Genomic DNA, 21,689 nt, shown 5'->3' with positions numbered 1-21,689 from the left:
GCAATATCTGCCAGCGCTTGTAGCGTCTAATGCAATGGCTAGGTCGAAGGCTTGGAGCGAGATCGTAGGACACCCTCCCGAGTCACCGACTATGTGGCCATACAGAGACGTTGTGAAAGGTGCCATCCGCTCAGGCTTCACCAGCGACGACAGGTTCGGAGAGCTCTGCCATTCTAGCCTGAAGCAAGATACGAGGCCCGCCAGCTCCCTGCAGTGCTGGCTGTCGCGGGGAAAACACGGTGCCGCGTCTCTTGCTCCTTTCGCTGTCGAGGAATTGTCGGCTGAGGAGCCTCAAGCGTGGCTCGTGCACGACTTCCTGAGCGCGAAGGAATGCGCTGCTCTTCGGCGGTTGTCGGGTGCACTCAAACCAGCTTTAATACTGGAGAGCACAGGAGATGCCGATCGCCAAGATGTTAGAGCAGCCGGGATGGTCTGGCTGGAAAAGAACGCCAGCACTAGAGTCATTTACCGTCGTGCAGAAGTGGTAATGGGCCTCTCCACGGAGTGGGCCGAGAAAGTGCAATTGTTGAACTACGGCGTTGGCGGACACTACAGCGCTCATTTCGATACGATCGACAGCTGGATCACAAAAGAACGGGGCCAGCGCTTGGCGACGCTGCTTGTGTATTTGAGCGACGTTCCAGAGGGAGGGGCAACCGCGTTCCCCGAGGCCGGCCTCTCAATAACGCCTCGCCTCGGATCTGCTCTCTTCTGGTTCAACCTGAAGGAGGACTCGATGGGGCGCTGGCAGCGAGACCCGAGCGCCTTCCATGGAGCATGCCCCGTGCTGCGAGGGTCGAAGTGGATTGCAACGCTCTGGATTCACGAGAGAGGGCAGCCACCTGACTTTACCTACGCACTTCCGTAAACTTGGCAGTTCTGTGCGTCTCTCCATGCCTGTTCTAAGTTTGTTATTTACGTTTTGTTTGGGATACTTTTTCGAAAGGAAACAAATTACCCTATTTTTACATAGTTCCTCGATTTGGACTCTTTATTTCAAATAATAAAACGAAATAATAAAGAATACAGAATAATAAACAATACCGTCGGTCATTGTCTTCTCTCCGTCTATTCTGTGGATTGTCTACTGTTTGCGCTCCTCAGTTCCATAGAAAATGGGGAACCAACTAGGCATAACTAAATGTTTATTGAAACAATAAAGCTCACAACGCACACTGCGGATGGGTACAACTTTCCACGAAATTGAAGGCCAAAATGTAGTTGAACGCTCTGTTTACCAGTTTCTAAAATTTCTCGTTTGCTTTTTTCTGCTTTTCAAGCTTAGGTATTTCTGCTTAACTGGTGAAGCCCTACACGCAACTCGCTGAGAATGAATCCATGTTGTTGTCTTGAAATTCAGGCTATACTAGAAAACACGATAGAGATTTCACAGTCAATGAGGCAACTTTGCAGCCCCCATTAACGAAAATCCGAGCCTACATCGGCTGTACGAGAGCGTTGCCGTTGTGAGCAAAAAACCATGAGCGTGGCTGCCCGGCGGTAGCTGGCAGCTAACATGGTCGAGAACTAATTCTAAGTAGTGTTGCCTGACATGACGTTTTACAAGAGCTACCATATCGAGATTTTCTTTTGATTGGGAGGGTAAGCGCTTCTGTGTTTGTCTGCTCACCTCTATTATCCTTGTCTTAGTTTTTTGTTATAAAACCACTGCATTATATGGAAGTGTGATACCAGAATCATCCTTCCATGAGCGTTGCAGCCACGTTGCCCCTAGACCACGCAGGCAGGTCACCCGGCGTGGTTACCGAAGGTGTTTCTAACTGGGTTAGCCCAAGCTTAGGTGTTCCGCATAACATATTTCAACTGTCCATTAAACCAAATGCGGTCACCAAATATCACACACTACACCAAGGAAATCATCCACAACATCTTTCTTTTACTTGGCTTTTGCTATAGCCACAGCGCCCGTCACTTGAATGCAGCCCATCGTCATGAAAAGCACCTCGCGAATGTCGGTTCGTCGGCTCTCCATCGCCAAGAGACTGTTCGTCCCTGTTGCAACCTTCGTCTCTCAAGGCGGCTTATCAACATCATCATCACCATCATCATCATCATCAGCAGCAGCAGCAGCAGCAGCAGCCTGACTATAACCACTGCAGGGCGAAGGCCTCTCCAATATTTCTCCACTTAACTCGGTTCTGAGCTAGCTGCAGCCGCTTGACCCCTGCGAACTTCTTAATCTCATCCGCCCACCTAACTTTCTGCCGCCCCCTGCTACGCTTTCCTTCCCTTGGAATCCAGTTTGTTACCCTAAGCGACCATCGTTATCTTCTCTTCGCACTGTAGTCCTGCCCATGTCCATTTCTTCTTCCTAATTTCCGCTAGAATGTCGGTAAGTTGAGTAATTTCTCTGACCCAATCTGAGCGCTTCCAATCTCTTAATGTTATACCCCTACCATTTTTCGCTCCATAGCCCTCTGCGTTGTCCGCAATTTAAGTAGAACCCTCTTGGTTAGCCTCCACGTTTCAGCCCCATAGGTGAGTACAGGCAAGATGCAACTGTTGTATATTTCCTCTTGAGCGATACCGGTAAGCTGCTAGTCATATTTTGCGAGTGCTTGCCAAATGAGCTCCATCCCAATCTTATTCTTCTTGTTAAGGCGGCTTATATGTACGCGCAAAAGAGAGGTGTCCCTCTAGACCACGCTCTAGACGTTATGCAGTCCCAGAATACTATTTGGTTTCCAGGAAAGGAAAGGCGCAAATTAGTGACATATTCTGCGTGGAAACCTGAAGCGCTCCATAGGGAAAGGGAGGAAGGTGGAAGCCACCGTCGATAGGCGCTGAACTGCAAGAGAGAAAGCTGTTATGTTGGAATGATTAATGAATGTTTGCTAAATATGACAACGCTTATGTTCTGTGATATTCTTTGTTCATTTTTGCATCATGCAATACTCATACATCTTATAATACTAAAATTCTTCACCGATAAACATTCGATTACATCTTTTTTCTCGGTATAGAATTTGACTGCTTTTGACTGCTCAAACCCTGTGGGATGGTCGTTGAAACAGTTTGCGATCGAGCAATGTTGTATATTTCGGAATATTCCCCACGATTAGCGTAATTAGATACGGAAAACAAAGTTAAGTGTAGTTCCCCACTTTGCCGTAGACACGCTGAAGTCGTATTACGCCACCCGGACTAAGGCGTTCGACTACTGAACCGGAGTATCCGGATTCAATCCCGACCACGGCGGCCACGTATCGATGGCGGCAAAACGCAAAGGCCTCCATGTGCTTTGAGATGTAATTGCACAATAAAGATCCCCGGTGGCCGTAATCATTCTAGAGCCCTCCCCCCCAGCACATCTTTCTCTGTTCTTTAACTCCCACCTCCCTTGTTTACTTCACGGAGCGGTTCAGGTCGCACTAACCAAACGAACCGATTAACTCCGGTCCGAACCTCGGGGGACCTGAGCGTTTAGACGCCAAATGTGAACACAAAGTTCTTTCCTCCCCTCCCCCTCCCCCCCTGACTTGTGGGCGAACACTGACCCTAAGTCAATTTGGCGGCGGTGATAATACTATAACCTCGAACAGATAGAGGTTAGGCGGCAATCTATCCGCCCAGACGGCAGCCTGGAGACCTTGGACGCCGGCGGCATATTCGGCCTAGCCGAAGTTCAGGGCGTGAGTCTCCCAAAAAAGCTATTAAGGCAAGAGCCTATAATGCTTCATATGGTGGATAGCAAATGTGTCCGCTTTTCTGGTGCATGCCTTATATGGGCATATGCCGACCACCATTGAATCGATACTTAATCAACAGCAATCGGATAATATCGGAACATAATTTAGGGCATTTTCAAGATCATTTATTTTTACGACTAATAATAAAATAATTAAGCAGATACCCATAGGAACCCATGCATTTGAAGGGCATCGTAACTATCACTAACCATCGCTTATTAGTTAAGGTGTGTTTAACACTAACTAGTCATTAACTAGGACACAGAAAGCGCAAGTGATAGCTAACTATCAGTAACCGATAGAAATGGTTAGGCGTTTCGAGATGTCCATAGCTGTCACATGGTGGCGCCATCGGCCGTCACGTCATGACCGGATGTGACGTCATCATGACAACATATCCGGCCATGTCTACTAACCGCAATTGATAATGACGTCCCACTCGGTCATGACGTCATGACTGGTGATGACGACACCAGGAGATTGACGCATTACGAAGGTTACACCGCCGGGCATTCCATCCAGGCGTCCGTGCGGCGCATTCCATTTGGCGCTTCCTTAAAGCCGCACCACAGAGCATATATAGAAACAGGCGGTGTACAGCAGGCATCAGCGGCATTTAAAATTGGTTAACAGCAAAGAAAAAGCGCAGTATATATCTCAATTCCAGTCAATCACAAACTGTCGCGTAGTCAATGCTTAAGCAGAGCAGCGGGGAAGGCTTCCGTCTTGAAGCACTTTAGTAAGCCAAAGTGCCCCTGAATTTTGCTCTCTCTTGGTTCATATTTTCAATTGCTAGACACGTCCGTAGGAGGAGTACTCGTCCGAGTAAACGTAAATATTCTCACACAAACGGGAATACCTTTCGCACTATTTGTGGCACCTTACATACTACTGGCAGTCTTCAGAGCTTGACAAAAGCACTCAAGCACTCAAGAACTCAAGTCCCGTCAGGTAATCCCGGCCCTTACCTTGTACGCATCTGGAAGAGGTGGAAACGACACTTGCGCATTCTTCGCACTCAGCCCAACTATTCTCGCCTCTCTGAGCGTGTCACCGAATTGACGCGACAGGTTAAAGAACACTGGGTTACACTTGGCACTAATGAATTGAGCAAACTTTGTAACACCGTCAACGGCGCAATAAACCAAAAAAGAACCTGGCACTTTACTCATAGAACTCCTCGGGCCTCAACCGGATCCTGTTCCCACTCTCGAGAAGCACTATTCGCAACTAGGCGTTGTTGCCTTAACAGCCCAACTCCGCAATCTCTACATTCCTGCCCCCCCTACCTAGTATTTATCCTCCGTACACTGGTGCTTCCAATACAGACCTCGATGAGCCGTTTATCCTCTGGTATCTTCACTGGGCGCTAGAACAGCTAAAGCGGTACTTAGTCCCAAGTGAAGACCAGAATACGTACTGACGCATTCGAAATGTTTCTGACAAGTACAAAGGACATTTTCTGAGTATTGCAAACCTACATTGGGAAGAAAACACCCTCCGAGAATCTTGGAAACAACCACTTATAACCCTACGTCCAAAGCCAGGCAAAAAAAAATTGCGCTTCAAAACCTCCTCCCAGTTTGTTTAACATCGTGCCTTGGAAATACCATAGAACGGATGGTGCTCAATCGGCTCGAAGCTCATCTTGAATCGACAGATTCCTCTTCCCCTTAACAAATCGGCTTCTGTCCGTATGTTATATACTAGAACCGCGGTATCCTGACATAGTTTTCATCAATATGCTAACTGTTCCGAGTACTACTGAATATGGGTAGCTGTATTCGAAAAACTTCTTGTTTGTCAGCGCCTCTTGATTCTTTCCTGATCTTAATATGCCAGTGCGTATTCCACCCTGTTTAGCCGATATTCCTCAGCAATCATTTATAGCTGACCCTACAGCTATAAACTACAGCTATAAGCTATGGCTTTACAGCTGTCCCTGCTGTGAGTGTACTGAGGGTCAGAGCCTACTCGGAAGGTGAGACCGCGGCCAAGCTCCCTGATTTCCCTGAAGCTCGAAGGTGGTTGGTGCCCATATTAGCCAGATTATTCTGTCATTCTGACATGTTTTCAGTATCCTGTTTGTCTAAGGAGGGACCCTTCCTTTGAGAAAATTGCATATTGCTGTTTGGAATCACTAATTATTCAATCACCACCTCTTCAGCCATGTCAGCTAAGCTGGTTCTGACCGAGCCGCGTATTCTCAGCCTTTATTCATTTTCTGTTACTACTGAAAATACATCTCGTATTTGCCTGTCCCCATACTCGGCGGCATCGACATAAACCGCGTCCTGTCTTCCTTGATATAACTTCCGCAGTGTTTCCGTCATCTCCTTCCTTCTTCCGTGATGATGCTTGCGATGCTCCGTGGCAGCGGCGGGGAGTTGATTTATCTATTATTTATTAAACCTTGAGGCCCCATTGTAAAAGGTATTACATGACGGAGTGGTACATTCAGCAAATGAAACTCTCGGTGAATGATCTGAATGATGATGGCTCGGTTTGGTCCACGATAGCATTTGGGAAGTAATTTCAATCCCTTGATGAGTGAACAAAGAAGGATGACAAATGCGCAGATATCCGGGCAGGAGATGAGTAGACAGCCTCGGTCAGAAATGCGATGGGTAGGGATGAAATGAAGGTCAGGAAAGGATGGTTGTAAAACTTATTGAATGAACACAGTATAGCCATCTTTCGGCGGTTAGCTAAGGTTTGCAGGTTTGCACTACGTTTTAATTCAGAGATAGTAACGTAATATAGCCGAGAAAATGAATGGAACTGCATGATTTCGTACTGCTTCGTGAGTAGCTGAAAGGTTGTAGTGATGAGGGTACCAAATAGCGCAAGCGTATTCTTGTCTGGTCTAAAAAGTGTTAAACGGTCATCCAATATACTACAGGTTTGTAGTCTGGCAAATAATATCGGACCCTAATCATCTATTTAAGACATTTGAGCGCCCAGACGCACTCCTTCCTTCGAAATAAGTGGCTGAAGTGGCTGAAGCGTGGCTGAAGCGAAGCACCTCCCACCGAGAGCGATCGTCATGTTGAAACGCGTGGTGACGTCACAGAGCGACACCGAACACCGCATCGTCTGATGCTATGCGGACGATGATAAGCTGCCGATACACTGTACTGTGCAGGCGCTTGCTTACATGACTCCCCATATGTGTACTCAGCATGTTTCTGAAAACAGAACAGACTGTAGCGAAGCGTGATTTAGTTCTTGTCCAGGGATCCACCTTAAGCCCGACCGCCGCCATCGTCCAATGGCCGGACTCGTTCCACCCCCCCCCCCCCCCTTCTGCCGTAAACATCGCCGCAAGCTCCGTGCTTTCTGCGCAAGCACTCAGCGCCACCGATATGGTGGATCCTTTGGGTCATATTCAGAAAAGCATATGAAAATTAGTTTAGCTCTCAATAATATTAGGCCCTCGAAAGAGGAATCTCAAAAATGAACGCTTCTTCTGAAATGCCGACCCATACGGTGGGAGTGTTTGCTCACAGGGTACGGCGCCCTTGTTCTTGTACGCTAGCTCTGCTGCTGAAGTGGCGCCGAAAATAATTATTTCCTATACTACGAAACAGTGTGGTTGATAGTAAAGAAGTTTCATGATCGAGGGGTCCATTTACTAAAAGGCCAAGCTGATCTGTTGCAAAATGCCGTCCGCTGTAGCTTCGATTCGAGGCAATTTAAGCCGACGGTTAGGGAGAAGCAGACAGCCAAAACACCGTCGTCATTCGCTCACGCAGGCGCAGTTGCTGTAAGCTTGCGGCATCCGGTGCTGTAAGCCTTATGAGCTTATCGTTACTTTCATTATGAGAGTAGGTTAGGAATTAACCATGATAATGAGCAGCATAAACAATGCTGCTAAGACGTACAGTGGGTGTACTGCGCCGCGTCCTTACACTACGCTGCAGCGCTGTCGGGCGGTACCCGAAGATCGAACAAAAGCGCGGTCTGACCGCACTATCTACATTGCGCACTTTAATTGTTGCTTTTGAGATGTGTTTCAGTGTAGAATGTGTACGCTGTTCTAGCGGCAAATCACATGCACCTTTTGCACTCGTGTGCCGACGTGCGCACCTGAATCCCGCCCAACGATGCCGCTATTCCCTAGGTTAAAAGCGCGAAAACAGAGATCGACGAAAAGCTCAGTTTCCGGTAACCTCGGTAAGCGGCATGACTGCTGTTTGGCCGACATTACCCCGGCTTCGCTTAAACACGGTTGACGCTACTCATTACCATAACATGCAGCAGACGACGCGGCGTCGGTACATGTCGTCGCCGGCTGCGCCAGTTGCCAAATCAGCAAGCTGGTCAGGAAGAAACTAAAAACTAGTTTTAAAAATATATGTAGCGCCGATGCAGCTTAAGCTTTGAGGTTTCGTTGCCTGGGCAATCAGAAGGAGAACGCAATAAACAGTGTATTCCAAAATTGGTATTTTGCCCCTTTAGATAAGCGAAGCATTTAACTGATCGGTCTGCTTGTCGTAAGTCTCGACAAAATTAACCGAGAAGATGATTTGCCTTTTTAGTGATTCGTTTTATGAAAAGAACAGCTTAGATCGGGTGGTAAGTGAAAGCTAAATATTTATAAAAATATAACTGAAGTGATTTATGTCTTGCTCATAAGATATATCGAAGATGGTTCTCAATGAAGTCGGTCGAATGATAAAAGTTTTCCTTACATTCAAGGACATCAACCATGTTTTACACCATGCTAATACGCGTTGAATGTCACATTGGAGAAGCACGAGGTCAGCGTTGTTATTTATGGGGCAATATATGACGCGGTCGGCTGCGAACATGCGACTGCTAGAACAAATGTTAGTAAACAAATCGTTTATATATATAAGAGAAAGAAGGGGCCCAAGACGATCCACTGGGGTACCCCGGATACAGCAGAGGAATAAAAAGATGAGCATCTGTTAGCGTGAACAAACTGTTCTCTATCAGTGAGAAAAGTGGGAAATCCAAATAAAAACAGATTCGTTAAATTTTAAGCGCGATAGTTTTTGGAAGAGCCGTTTTTGCGAAAATTTTTCAACGTCGAGGAAAAGAGCGTCAATTACCCTATCATGCCGGTGAGTGAACCCCTTCTGATGACTTTTAGACGTCAGTTTTGGTCGCTGCCTGACTTTCATCGGGACATTGGCTTCTGGTCCCCTTGGATTTCATATCGAATGCCTAGTCTTAGCAGTATACTTCTTCCCTTCCGGGTGTTTCCCAGTCGTTTGTATTTGGGAGCTTTGGTTGGCCTCAGTCACTTCTTCCAGCGTGTTGTGCACCCCTAGCTTCATTAGCTGGTGCGTAGACGTACCGCTGGGAGACCAAGGGCTCTTTTTATACTGTTTCCGATGATTGCTTCAATATTATATTTGCCTTCACACAGTTGGCCAGGCGTAAGTACGGGGCAGCGTAGGAGATCCTGCTGATGAAAAAAGCATGTACGAGTCTTAGGAGGGTGTCTTCTCTCATGCCAGACTTCCGAATAGCGATGCGCCAAATTAGACTTATTGTTTGTTGAGCGCAGCTTACAAGTTTCCTTTTATCTTCGGCGTGGCGACCATTGTCCTGTAGCCACATACCTGGGATCATAATCTTATTCACGCTCAGGGGATGGGTACTACGTCTGCCTTTAGTTCCATTGCACAAGAATGCTAAATTGGGCGAGTTGGTGCATTCGCATTTTAGGAAAACGTAGCGCAAAGAAGACAAGGACAAAAAGAGAAGGAAACACACACGAGCGCTTGTTCCATTCTCCGTTGTTCTTTGTCCATGCTGCTTCGTGGTGGCTGGCACTCTAGCATCTCGGACTTTTCGAAATAGCACCTAAGGCATCTAGGGGTTACGTATTCTTAAACCGTTTCCCCAGCTGCCTGATGGTTGCCTTCAACTTGTCCGTCACTACCTCCCGCGGTCTAGAATGGCATGTCATCGTCACGTACAGGCTGTGCTTTACGCCCTCAATTTCTTCTTCCTTTCATGGAAGCTTGATCAGTGCAATTTTGAAGAGCTGGGGTGAAAGGATTGAGCCCTATGGTATTCCTCAGCCGCCCAGCTTAAATGTGTCGGACTTGTGTTTCCAATTTCGATGTTTGCTTCTCGTTTTGAGAGAAAGTCTGTTACGTAGTTGCAAACTTTTTCACCTTTGCCGACATCTTATAGGTTTTCCAGTATTGCTATGTGTTTAACTTTATCGAAGGACTTTGTAATCTAGGCTTAGGGTACCTCGCGTGTTTCAGCATGCGCTTCGATGGCCTGGTGTTGGATTTGCAGCCCAATATCCTGGATCAACATACGAGGACTAAAGCCAATCATACATGTTGGAGTAGAGTCCGTTGTCTTCATTGTATCTGTTTAGTCTTGTCTTGATCGCGTGCTGCACGAGTTTACCCACGCACGATGACGAAGAAATTGGTCTTAAATTTTCAGTCTGTAGCATTTTTTTAGGTTTGCAAATCATGACGATCTGCGCTGTCCTCCAGATGAGCGCAAGTCGTCCTGGTTTTAAGCTATCTTGCATGTATCTTGCTAGGGCCGCTGCTGAGACGTCGTTCGAATTTCGTAGCGTCTTCTTCCTCATTCCATCTGGCCCAGCTACTGACATTGTTGTGGGGTGGGGAATTTCAGCCCTCACTTTTGTTTCTTCTGTGAGTCTATCCAGGTCCTGGTGTGACAGCATGTGATAGTGAGGGATTACTTCTGGGGAACATATTCCCATAGAGCATGCGTGCATTTTTTCAAGGCGTTCCTTTTCCGTCCAATTGTAGGAATCAGCATTCGGTTAGAGGTTTGCTTCTGCACTGACTTGCAACATTCCAGCTCCAACAGGCAGCGTAATATCTGCCAGCTTTTTGCTAGTCATACTGGTCGTTCCATGCTATGCATGTACACTCCAATTTTGTCTACATAGCTGAAGTGCATTCTTCTATGTCTTTGTGATGTAACCCACTTTTCGCCTGCCATAAGGACAAAAGACGGCTGTCTACCTCCACCAGACCTGCTTCTTTGGGTACCTCTGTGGTTGCTTCTTTACATTTGCACGAAGCGTGGTTGTCCACGATTCTATATTTGCGATTGCCGCACTTTCTGTTTGGCATTTGATTTCCCTGCAGGTTTTCCACTCTTCGAGTGGAGCCTTCTTGCACTTGATTTTTCGCGGTTCTCCTTCACCAGCGTTTCGATGATGTAGTAGTCATTGTCTAGCTTTTCATGAGTCACCGCATTCAGCGTCTTTATACGACTCAAAAACGATCAAATCCTAAAAAGTGTCTTCTTTCCCGCAGTTTACGCTTAGAGTTGGATGCAGTGGATCCTTCAGCAGCATTATACTTGCGTGTTGCGTGCTTTGCCAGAGAACCCGGCCCTTTATATCTGATCACCTAAAGCCCCACGCTGGGTGTGGAGAACTTAAAGTTACCTTGTATGATCAGCGCTTGTGGCTGGCAATTTTTAGTCTTTTGGAAGTGTGCCGAATTTGGCCTTTCTCTGCTGCGGAGTGCTGTATACATTCAGCATAAAAAGAATTCCTTATACTTTCTTGTTCGGTATGATTTCGACCAGGACGTGGTCAACGTTATTACCATCTGTGACGTTTCTTTTAGTTAGTATAGCCACCCATGGTTTCTATCTTAAAAGTAAAACTCTGAACGCATTCGAATACCCCCACATTTACAAGCGTGGTACTCGCCCTATACGTGAAAGGGGCTTTCGATAACGTCACACATGAGGTCATACTGACCCACCTAAGTCAAACACACTGTCGCAGCAGTACTTTTATTTATATAAGACAATTCCTCTGAGACCGACAATCCTACATCAAAATACAAGACAAGGAGTGCGGACCATTCATGATCAGCACCCGGGGTACACCTCAGGGCGGAGTTCTCTCTCCGCTGCTTTTTAAGATTGCCATTACGTCTGAATGCCCAGCTGGCTGAGGTCGAAGGCGTGCAGCACGCGCTCAATGCCGACGTCCCCCTATGGGCCACGCAGGGCAGTTTGTTCGGCATTGAAACCTGCCTGCAAACAGCGGCAAGCATAGTGGACCGCTATGCCCAGCGCGGTAGTGTTCAATGTTCCCCCTCAGAAATCGTAATTTGTGCATCTCCTCCCCCCTCCAAGATGCACCCCACAATCCTCGCTCTCGCTTGCGAGCGGTCTCATTCTTCAAAAGAGATCAGAGTACTCGGCCTCTTCATCCATCACCAAAGACGCCGTGACACAACACTAGCCACGCTCCGTCTGGTGAGGGCCTTATAGTCCGCCGGATGTATAATACACGATGGGGTTCCTAAGTAATGATGCCAATTGCGGCTGGCAAACGCCTTCGTGACCAATTTAATTCGGTATTCGACTCCTTACCTCCTCTTGTGGAAGCACGAGGAGGATACCCTTGAGGCGATCCTCCAAAAAATCATGAAACATGCCCCCGACCTCCAAATCTCCACCTCTAACGGTGGAAGGGGTGGAACGGGAAGGGGTGGTGAACACTTTCATAGAGCGTCGGAAAAAAATTTGATGAACCAATATACCCGCCTCACACAGACAGTGTCGGGTCACCGCCTTCTTGCTCGGCTAAACATTCAGCATAAACACTTCACTGAGGAGAGGCTCCGCATCCCAGAACTCTGGAGACGCGCTATCAGAGTGCGGCTTCTCTCTGCCAAGATGTCACGAGAAGACCTTCATTGGCTGTGCCTGACGCGGGCGGAAGCCTTGCCCCGCCATTACAGCAAGAAATCAGGTGTGTTCAACGTGGATGCCTCGGGCCCCCATTCGGGGAGCTGGTATACGGCCACAGTCGTTCACAACGGGAACACAGTCGATGGCCTTACATTCAAGGCCAAATCTATAACACACGCTGAAGAGGTAGCTATTGCACTCGCCGCTCAGACCACACCTCTACATATGTCATCACCGGCTCACGAGGGGCTTGTCGCGCTAGAGTGAACTACCCCCTTAGCCTATAGAATATATCAAAATTGCAGTCGGGACACGAACCCCGCGTGCCGATATCTCGTCTGGGCTCTTAGCCACTAGGGTTTTGCAGGGAACGAGGCAGCTGACGCAGCCGCCCGTGCGCTTCCTCTCCGGGCGACTCGAATCGTCTGAGGACATCGATTCCAATCCGGCCTACACATTCAATGATATTGTAATTTTCTATCAAAACTCTCATCGCAAATACCCTGACCCCTGCAAACTGTTTGGAAAAGCGAACGAGAGGCTTCTCCTGCGTCTCTTCACCAACGGGATGCTGTGCCCCGCAGTGCTTCACCATTTAGACTCTCAATTCACTGGCAAGTGCCAGAACTGTGGGAAAGTGGCTGACACCTACCTAATGGTATGGGCCTGCCAACAAAACCCACCCCTTCCCCCCATCCCTAACCCTTCCCGGGAGGACTGGGAGGCGACCCTGCTAGGCTGCTGCGACCTACAGGCACGAAGGGCTTTAACGCGGCGTGCGCAGGCGGTGGCAACCATCAATGGAGTCCCTGAGCAGTGACTCCTCCCAGTATTGCTAGGCCGAGGCCCTTAATCCTCCGCGCCAAACAAACTTCCTCCAAAATGTACAATAAATGTCTTCACCACCACCACCCCTCCGTACAGAAAGCTCGATATCCTGTTAGCGTTGCTGGCATTCCTACTTCTTGTAACGCAATTGCTTCCAAACTGTCCTAGTTACTTAGAGTAGGTCTAGAACCCTTATTTTACGGCAGTGATCGCGAAACTTCCAGTGCTAATGAGTATGTCTGTTATTTCGGATGGCCATGATGAACTATGTTTCTGCTTCTTGGCATTCTTTCCACATCCAGTGCGGCGCAGCGGGTACCTATTTCATCAAACCTGCGAGCCATAGTGGAGGGTTACAGAGTAGTTTCAACCACCTGAGTATCTCAAACGTGCACTGACATCGCACAGCACGTGGACGCCTGTTCGCTATAGAGCGCAGCTCTTTGGGACCCGTTCCTGCGTTCCGCGGCGTCGCCGTTGACGTTGCATAAATAAACGATGAATAAACCCTGTCTCCACCAGGAATCGAACCTCCATTTCTTGGATCCGCAGCCGAGCCCTTTACCCACTACGCCGCGCCCGCGATTTTGCTTTTCAGCGTGGCAATTATTACATGCCTTTAAATATAGGGAAGAGCTATATATATATTATTTACAAACTATCAGCCTGTAGCTGAAAAGTCTAATTGAAACATACAGCGCACCTCACAACTACAATACGTCTTAGCCTATCTTCACTAAAACGACGACAAAGAAAGACAACAGATAAATAATGGCAGCCAGTCCGGTTGATAGTCACTATCTTCGTGTGTAGTCACTATCTTCGCGTCTCTCAGCTGGTGCGCCATCTGGCAGAAATATGCACTGAAGAAAATGGCCGGCTCAGCGTTCCTATTCAACAAAACGCGGTTTCCACAGGCTGTGCCAACCAAGGAGGACACCACATCAAAGGGTTCTAGGTCAGGTTGGGGGGTCATTAGGCAACGTACACTGTGGCAATTCAAAATAGTCTTTCTTGAGTGTTCTTCGTAGAACGTCCCAAAATAGTATCGCATCTTCGCAGGCAATGAAACAGTGATTGTTTCAGGTGTATGAAGGTGTAGGTTTCACATGGCCGACAATTTACAGAAGAAACAAAAATATTTTTATTAAGCGACACTTAAGTAGCCCTTTGGTACGAAGTTTAAAAAAAAAACATTTTATTAGAAGGCTAGATCGGCATTGTGCGCACTCTTTTCAACACATTGCGTCCCAAATATTCAGAATGTAGAGAAGGATATAATGGAGGCGGTACCACATAGGTATCAACTCTTTGTATAAATGTTTCCGTTAAATAGAGAATAATTACTAATAAGAAAAGCGAACTGCCAGAAAACGCACTTAATCGTAAACTTATTTGATAAAAGCAATTATTAATGGCCGAATTCTGAAATTGGCAGAGACCGCTAAGTCAGGCAGAAGGTTCACAAAGTTAGTTTGCAGGGATGCTCTGATTATGGGATGGGAGCTATTACGGAAAAAGAAGAAACAATCAACTTACTGTCTGACAAAACGATGAGTCAAACCTAGTCCGCCAGCAGAAACAAGCCTGCATAGGTTATCACGCCAGTCAGTTCAGTTCAGGCGTTCAGTCGTGTCCGACTCTTCGTGACCCTATGGACCATATCACGCCACGCTTTCCGGTCTCTCACTATCTTCTTAACATCACATAGCTTCATCTGCAATGCCTCGAGAATGCCATCTAACCATCGCGTTCGCTGCCTACCCCTTCTCCGGCGACCCTCAACCTTTCCCAACATCAAATCTTTCTCCAGCGACTCCTCTCTTCTCATCAGATGACAAAGTAGCTGAGCTTTAACTTTAGAATTTGACCCTCCAATGAGCAGTCAGCGTTTATGGTCGACAATATCGACTGATTTGATCTTCTGGCAGTCCAAGGAACTCTTAAGAGTCTTCGCCAGCACCACAATTCAAACGCGTCAATTCTTCGGCGGCCAGCCTTTTTCACAGTCCAACTTTCGCATCCATACATCACAACTGGAAAGACCATAGCACGGGTTATCACGCCGCATTGGCTGAAATCTGGAGGCCGATAGAAACGTCCCAAACGTTAGGTGAAATCTTTGAAAGTAATGCCTCGCACAATGGAGTACCTGCAAACCAGAATAAATGTTTGTTGCCAAGGACGTGTTAAAGGCCTGTGCTCTACCAAAAAATGATATGCGGTGCGGAAAAAAAGTCTGAGCATAGCTTTGGAGTGCCGGTACCCGGTCTCTCTAGTATGCGCTCACTAGACTTGAATGCATGAAAGGGAACTCCAAGGTATTTAGGGGGACACGGGGGGCACGAGACCATTCAATTCCAACATAATGAGTCGGCATTGCTCCAAACGAACGTACCACAGACCCAAATTTTTACACCTGTTTGAGGGCGAGAGACAATGCCAAACTGCTCAATAGTGGTTATAATTTTGTGAGTGCTGAATTTGTCAACGCAGAAAATGGCCAAATCATTGGCGTAGGCAAGCACTATGACTTCCTTACTAAAGGCAGCATAACCACGGATATTACTGTTTCGAAGTGCGCTCAAACAAAGTGGCTCTAGGTAGAGGGTAAAGAGTAGCGCTGACATAGCACAGCCTCACTTCACCGATGATCCAATTGGCACAGGCTCTGAGAGGTGACCATTAACAATCAAGCGAGTGGAACAGTTTTAATAAAGTTGCACCCTCTTTAGGTACAGATGATCCAATATTGGCACGCTCGAGGAGAGGAACTAGAAACGAATGTCGGACACAATCAAATGCCTCCGCAAGATTAATTTGGAGTAGACCATGCTGCTCATAAGAGCCAGAGTAAGATTCAAGAATTGTACGTGGAAAGTGTATATTATTTTGTGTGGAGTGGCCCTCAAACAATACGCTTAATTATGGCCGATAAGAACCGTCATCATATGTTGTAAACAAATTGGTAGAACTTTCGTAAACATTTTATAGTGCACATTTGGTAACATGATCGGTATATAGCCATCCACTCAGTGCAATTTTTCTTTAAAACCCCTACATCTAAACTTAAAGCGAAAGTCTGCAGCAGGACAGAGCTATGCAGAATTAAAAGCTTTGTAAAACTCGCATGAGATGCCATAAGGACCAGGTGTTTCGGAGAGAGGTAACTGGTCAATCGCCTGTTCTATTTCTTCCAACGTGACAGGAATATTGATAACAGCACAGTCATCATCTGATAAAGGCGTTATAAGAGCTGTGAAGTCAGCTAGTAAGTTTGAATTTGAGCAGCAGAAGCGTTACTGAACACTGCCGCGTAATAGTTCACAAACACAGATATCATATCACACGTTTTGTTACAAGGGTGCCATTGGACACAATTTCCGGTATCATCTTGGCAGTAGCAGTACGGTGCCCGTCAAGTAGAGCTTGTCGCGTAGTGTTGCCACACTTCAAAACCCAATTTGTACGATATCGAACTCAGACACACCTGTGTCTTTCAGCGTCCTGTTCTTGTAGGTCACACTTTTCACTAGCAATTTTGTCTAAATAACCCAGGTGCCTCACATTCAAATTCATAGAGGTTATGCAAACTATTATGCAGTGTCCTCTCTAGAAACTTCCTGTAAAATTCCTAACAGACCTAATTTCAATAGCTATCACTCGCACCTTCTGTCTAAGCAGCTCCCAAGCAGCAACGATTGGTATGGCACCTGTCAAACAGACAAGCAATTGTGAACGTATTCTAAAGGCGAACTCCTCGTTATTTACAAGCCAAGAGTTTAGCTTCCAAAGCTCCCACTACGGCCTAAAATTTGAGCAGTAAGCTCTCCCGAGTCGAGCAACCACCATCCAATAACTGAAAAAGAAACCGGTATAGCTTCAAAAACAGATCACGGGAAACCAGCGAGGAAAAAACAAATCACGCCCAGGAGCGCGTGCGATCTACCCTGGATATGCGTGAATAGTGTTGTTGCATGATATGGGACCCCTGATCAATGAGCTCTGCGTCATATATAACTTATGACATTTCACCACTTCTGTCTCTATGTACACTAAGAGGCGTGATCATTCAGGTGATATACAGAATTAAAGGCTCAAATCAGCACATGTTTATCACAATCTCTTATAGAACGGCAGCCATGCCTTCAAACATATTGATACGCTCAGCTGCATTATTAGATGAATATATATTGATAAGTCTCTATGGCTTCCTGTGGAGCAAAGATCACCACGAATTAGCCGGCTTTTAGAGTCGGTGTAGTAGGATAACGCAGAATAGCAGTATTATTGAGAGCCTTTCGCAAAAACAAGAAGCAACCCACTAACAAAGCAACAGCATGCGTCAAAATTATATAAAGGACCGTAGTGTCATCTCTGTCTCCTAGCTCACTCTCAATCTTCGTTTCCTGGACGGCGACAAAATCAAGCCGCCTGCTGCTGAAAAGTCAACGAAGTTGCACATGCTTCTGATGAGACATACGGCCTCGCATATTCAGCGTTGCAAACACCAGCTCCTGAGCAGTCGCCATGGCGACCACACAAGTGGAAACTATACTTGCATTTGTTTCTCTGGAGACGGCAACGTCGCTCCCGGGCCTCCGCCAAGACTTCTGGAAAGCGAAAACAGCACTTCCCTTTGTGTTTCGACATTTACCGGCGACTCCGATACTTCACGCTTACCGGATCACCATCGTCACTTGATTCAGATGTGCAATGTGACCGGCGCTTCAACAGGGGGGACGGCCTCAGTTGGAAGTAGAGGTGCCTGACCTGCAATCAGTTCCTCAGCATTGACTTCAGGGGCTGGAAGTAACCGGGGGAGGGGGGCATCTTTGGTAAGATTAGGGTATACGTGGCTGTCCACATCGTGCACCGGATTTGGTGTCTCACAAGGCGGCAGCGCATCACGTTCTTCCACTTTCTGCTCCCTCTCCTTTAAGCTACCCTGGGGAACAAACGTTGTGCTAGCTGTAGAAGACGTGTGCACAATTGCTGCTGAAGGGACACCATCCGCGTCAAGCGATTTCTTGGCGTTCGTCATATGCTCTTGTAAAGCTTCGGCAGGGGGCCGCACAAGATGCCGCAGCTTATTCGCATAAGTAACGACACATTCTTATGCGGTGTGACCGAATCGTCGGGAGCCCTCACAGCACGGCGTAAGACAGTGCCTACGAATTCTCATCAAAAGCATAGCGGTGGTCTGCTCGATATTAAAACAAGGCTCTGTATACCACAAAGTGGGGAACGATAAGGGACAAAGCGGGCAACGTCATCACTAATATCGAAAAGATAGTCAAAGTAGCCGAGGAGTTCTATACAGATCTCTACATTAGCCAAAGTAATCAGGACCGTAGTAAGATTGGCGGTAGGGAAAAACAGTCAGACGTTCCACCAGTGACGAAGGACGAGGTCAAGAAAGCACTAGAAACTATGAAAAAGGGGAAATCAGCTGGAGAGGATCAGATAACTACAGATTTGCTGAAGGACGGGGGGGATATTGTGCTAGAAAAACTGGCCACCCTGTATACGCAGTGCCTGGTGTCATCGACGGTACCGGAACCATGGAAGAATGCAAACATTATCCTCATTCACAAGAAAGGAGACTCTAAGGCCCTTAAAAATTACAGACCAATCAGCCTACTGTCTGTTACGTATAAGGTATTTACTAAGGTAATCGCTAATAGAATCAGGACAACCTTAGACTGCAATCAAGCAAAGGATCAAGCAGGGTTTCGGAAACGGTACTCTACTATTGATCATATCCACACCATCAATCAGGTGATAGAAAAATGCTCGGAATATAACCAGCCCTTATACATAGCGTTCATTGATTACGAAAAAGCATTTGACTCAGTTGAAACCTCGGCGGTGATGCAGGCATTGCGAAATCAGGGGGTAGACGAGCCGTACGTGAAAGTGCTGGAAGATATATATAGTGGCTGCACAGCAACCATAGTTCTGCATAAAGAAAGTAACAAAATTCCTATAAAGAAAGGTGTTAGGCAAGGAGACACAATCTCTCCAGTACTATTCACGGCTTGTTTAGAGGAAGTATTCAGAGACTTGGAATGGGAGCAGTTAGGGATAAGGGTAGATGGAGAATACCTCAGTAATCTGCGATTTGCTGATGACATTGCTTTGCTAAGCAACTCGGGGGATGAACTGCAAATAATGATTGATGACCTAGACAGGAAAAGTAGAAAGGTAGGCTTGAAAATCAATATGCAGAAGACTAAGGTAATGTTCAACAGCCTCGGGAAGGAACAGCAGTTTGCATTAGGTAGCGAAATACTGGAAGTAGTGGACGAATATGTCTACTTAGGACAGGTAGTAACCGCATATCAGCACCATGAAAAGGAAATAACAAGAAGAATAAGATTGGGATGGAGCGCATTTGGCAAGCACTCGCAGATTATGACTAGCAGCTTACCGGTATCGCTCAAGAGGAAAGTATACAACAGTTGCATCTTGCCTGTACTCACCTATGGGGCTGAAACGTGGAGGCTAACCAAGAGAGTTCTACTTAAGTTGAGAACAACCCAGAGGGCTATGGAACGAAAAATGGTAGGGGTAGCATTAAGAGATAGAAAGCGTGCAGAGTGGGTCAGAGAAATAACTCAAGTTACCGACATTCTAGTAGAAATTAAGAAGAAGAAATGGACATGAGCAGGACATGTAGTGCGAAGAGAGGATAACCGATGGTCGCTGAGGGTAACAAACTGGATTCCAAGGGAAGGAAAGCGTAGCAGGGGGCGGCAGAAAGTTAGGTGGGCGGATGAGATTAAGAAGTTCGCAGGGGTCAAGTGGATGCAGCTTGCACAGAACCGGGTTAAGTGGAGAAATATGGGAGAGGCCTTCGCCCTGCAGTGGGTATAATCCGGCTGATGATGATGATGATGCTGATGTATACCACAAGTAGTCAGTAGATGTAGGAGGTCTCCAACACCAGCTCCAACAAGAGACACAACATCCCTTTTCAGCGTTCTCAAATCTTTCGTTTCCACCCCTTTCCAGTTTTCCGTCGAAATCGAAATCACCTTCCCGTACGCCTGCAATGCCTCACGGATAATGACGTCATGAAGGCAAGTGCTCGGGAAGCCACAGAAGCTTCAATTAACCACTTTTGGTTCTGGGTCTACGACGACACAACGACGCTTCTTAACAAGAAGGTCACCTCAAGCCACCAGTTTCCCTTTGGAATGTACCGCTCTCAAGGTGTCCATCCATACATGAAACATTTGAAATTGGCCAATTGAACCGATTTCCATGATGTCCACAACATTCTGAAGGAGGCTCTTAAGTATTGTGCCTGGTAGGGGCGCTCGGCAAGGTCCGCATGCAAGAAAACGGAGTCAACGACTAGCTTACCAGTTGGGAGACTGGGAAAACCAATATGCTAGTCATCACTGCCTTAGCAGTACTACGGCCGCTCGATGGAAGCGCACTGGGTGCGGCCTGCTGCGTCGCGCTGCCGTCAATGGGCAAGCGCGTCCTTGGGGAGTTCACAGTTGCGCCCGACACGTCGCCGCCGGGGTCGCCGGCTCTGAGCGCGCGGTTTGCTTCCTTTCTGAGCGCGTTCGCCTCGCGTCTGCGTGGTAAACGCACTTTTTTGTGCGCGCATGTGCAAGCACGTTAACGATGAGACGGGATGCGTTTGTTTTTTAAGGCGAAAGCCGTTCTATGCCCATGGAACGAAAATCTATGCGCAGAAGCTGTGCCTGTTATCTGTGCGTCGCATCTGTGCACTGATGTGCCAGTCGCAAAGGCGGACGTGCAAGGAGGGAGAATAAGAATGAAAATGATTGATCGTGATAGGTAATCAATAAAAGTTATAGACATTGATAGAGATAATGACTAATGCTAATAACTAATAATGGTTAATAATGACTAAAATGATTTGTAATGATCAGTATATCAAACTACGACATGTAATGACCGCAATTGATTAGAAATGAGTAAAAGTACTTAGCAATGTGTGGTAATGACTATAATAGCTAGGCATGACTCATCATTACGGTTAATGACAACGAAATGATCAATATGTGAAACGACATATAATGACCACTGCTGATTCTAAATGGGTAACCTGCTTAGCTATGGGTGATAAGGGCTACAATGATTACGCAGGCAGACTCATCATGACTGAGAAACGACCAATATATCAAACGACGACTTGAAATGACGAACTGTGGCAAACGATGAGAGGCAAATGATAGGAGAAGGGTAGGCTTTCGCTGTCCTGCGCTTAAGAGACTTCTAAGAGACCCTCTAATTTTATCTGCTGTGCTCGCTTCAGGCAGACAGCAGCGAGGAGTGGAAATGCACTCGCTTCGTCTGAAATGAAAGCGGCGTTGCGTTGAAATGAAAGTCCAGATGCTGAAGCATAATGCCCTATCAGCTGCCATTGAATTTGCTACGAGGGACAGCAGATTGGATTGTTGGTGATTAATTATA

At 46.8% G+C, this 21,689-nt stretch overlaps 1 protein-coding gene across 1 annotated transcript; it reads left to right on the top strand.

Annotated features, from left to right (window-relative positions):
• The first annotated feature begins 91 nt into the window (after positions 1-91).
• On the top strand, positions 92-868 carry LOC146180086 (prolyl 4-hydroxylase subunit alpha-1-like). The gene has a single exon (XM_084580325.1). The coding sequence runs from the start codon at positions 92-94 to the stop codon at positions 866-868; it is 777 nt and encodes a 258-aa protein (XP_084436451.1).
• The last annotated feature ends 20,821 nt before the right edge of the window (positions 869-21,689 follow it).

The sequence above is a fragment of the Amblyomma maculatum genome, chromosome 9 (genome assembly GCF_055883805.1).
Source record: "Amblyomma maculatum isolate TAMU_Amacu chromosome 9, ASM5588380v1, whole genome shotgun sequence".
Lineage (NCBI taxonomy): Eukaryota > Metazoa > Arthropoda > Arachnida > Ixodida > Ixodidae > Amblyomma > Amblyomma maculatum.
This window is presented reverse-complemented; position numbering and strand designations above follow the sequence as displayed.

Excerpts from the sequence above, each read along its gene's own strand:
- LOC146180086 (XM_084580325.1), top strand. The coding sequence starts at position 92 with ATGTGGCCATACAGAGACGTTGTGAAAGGTGCCATCCGCTCAGGCTTC.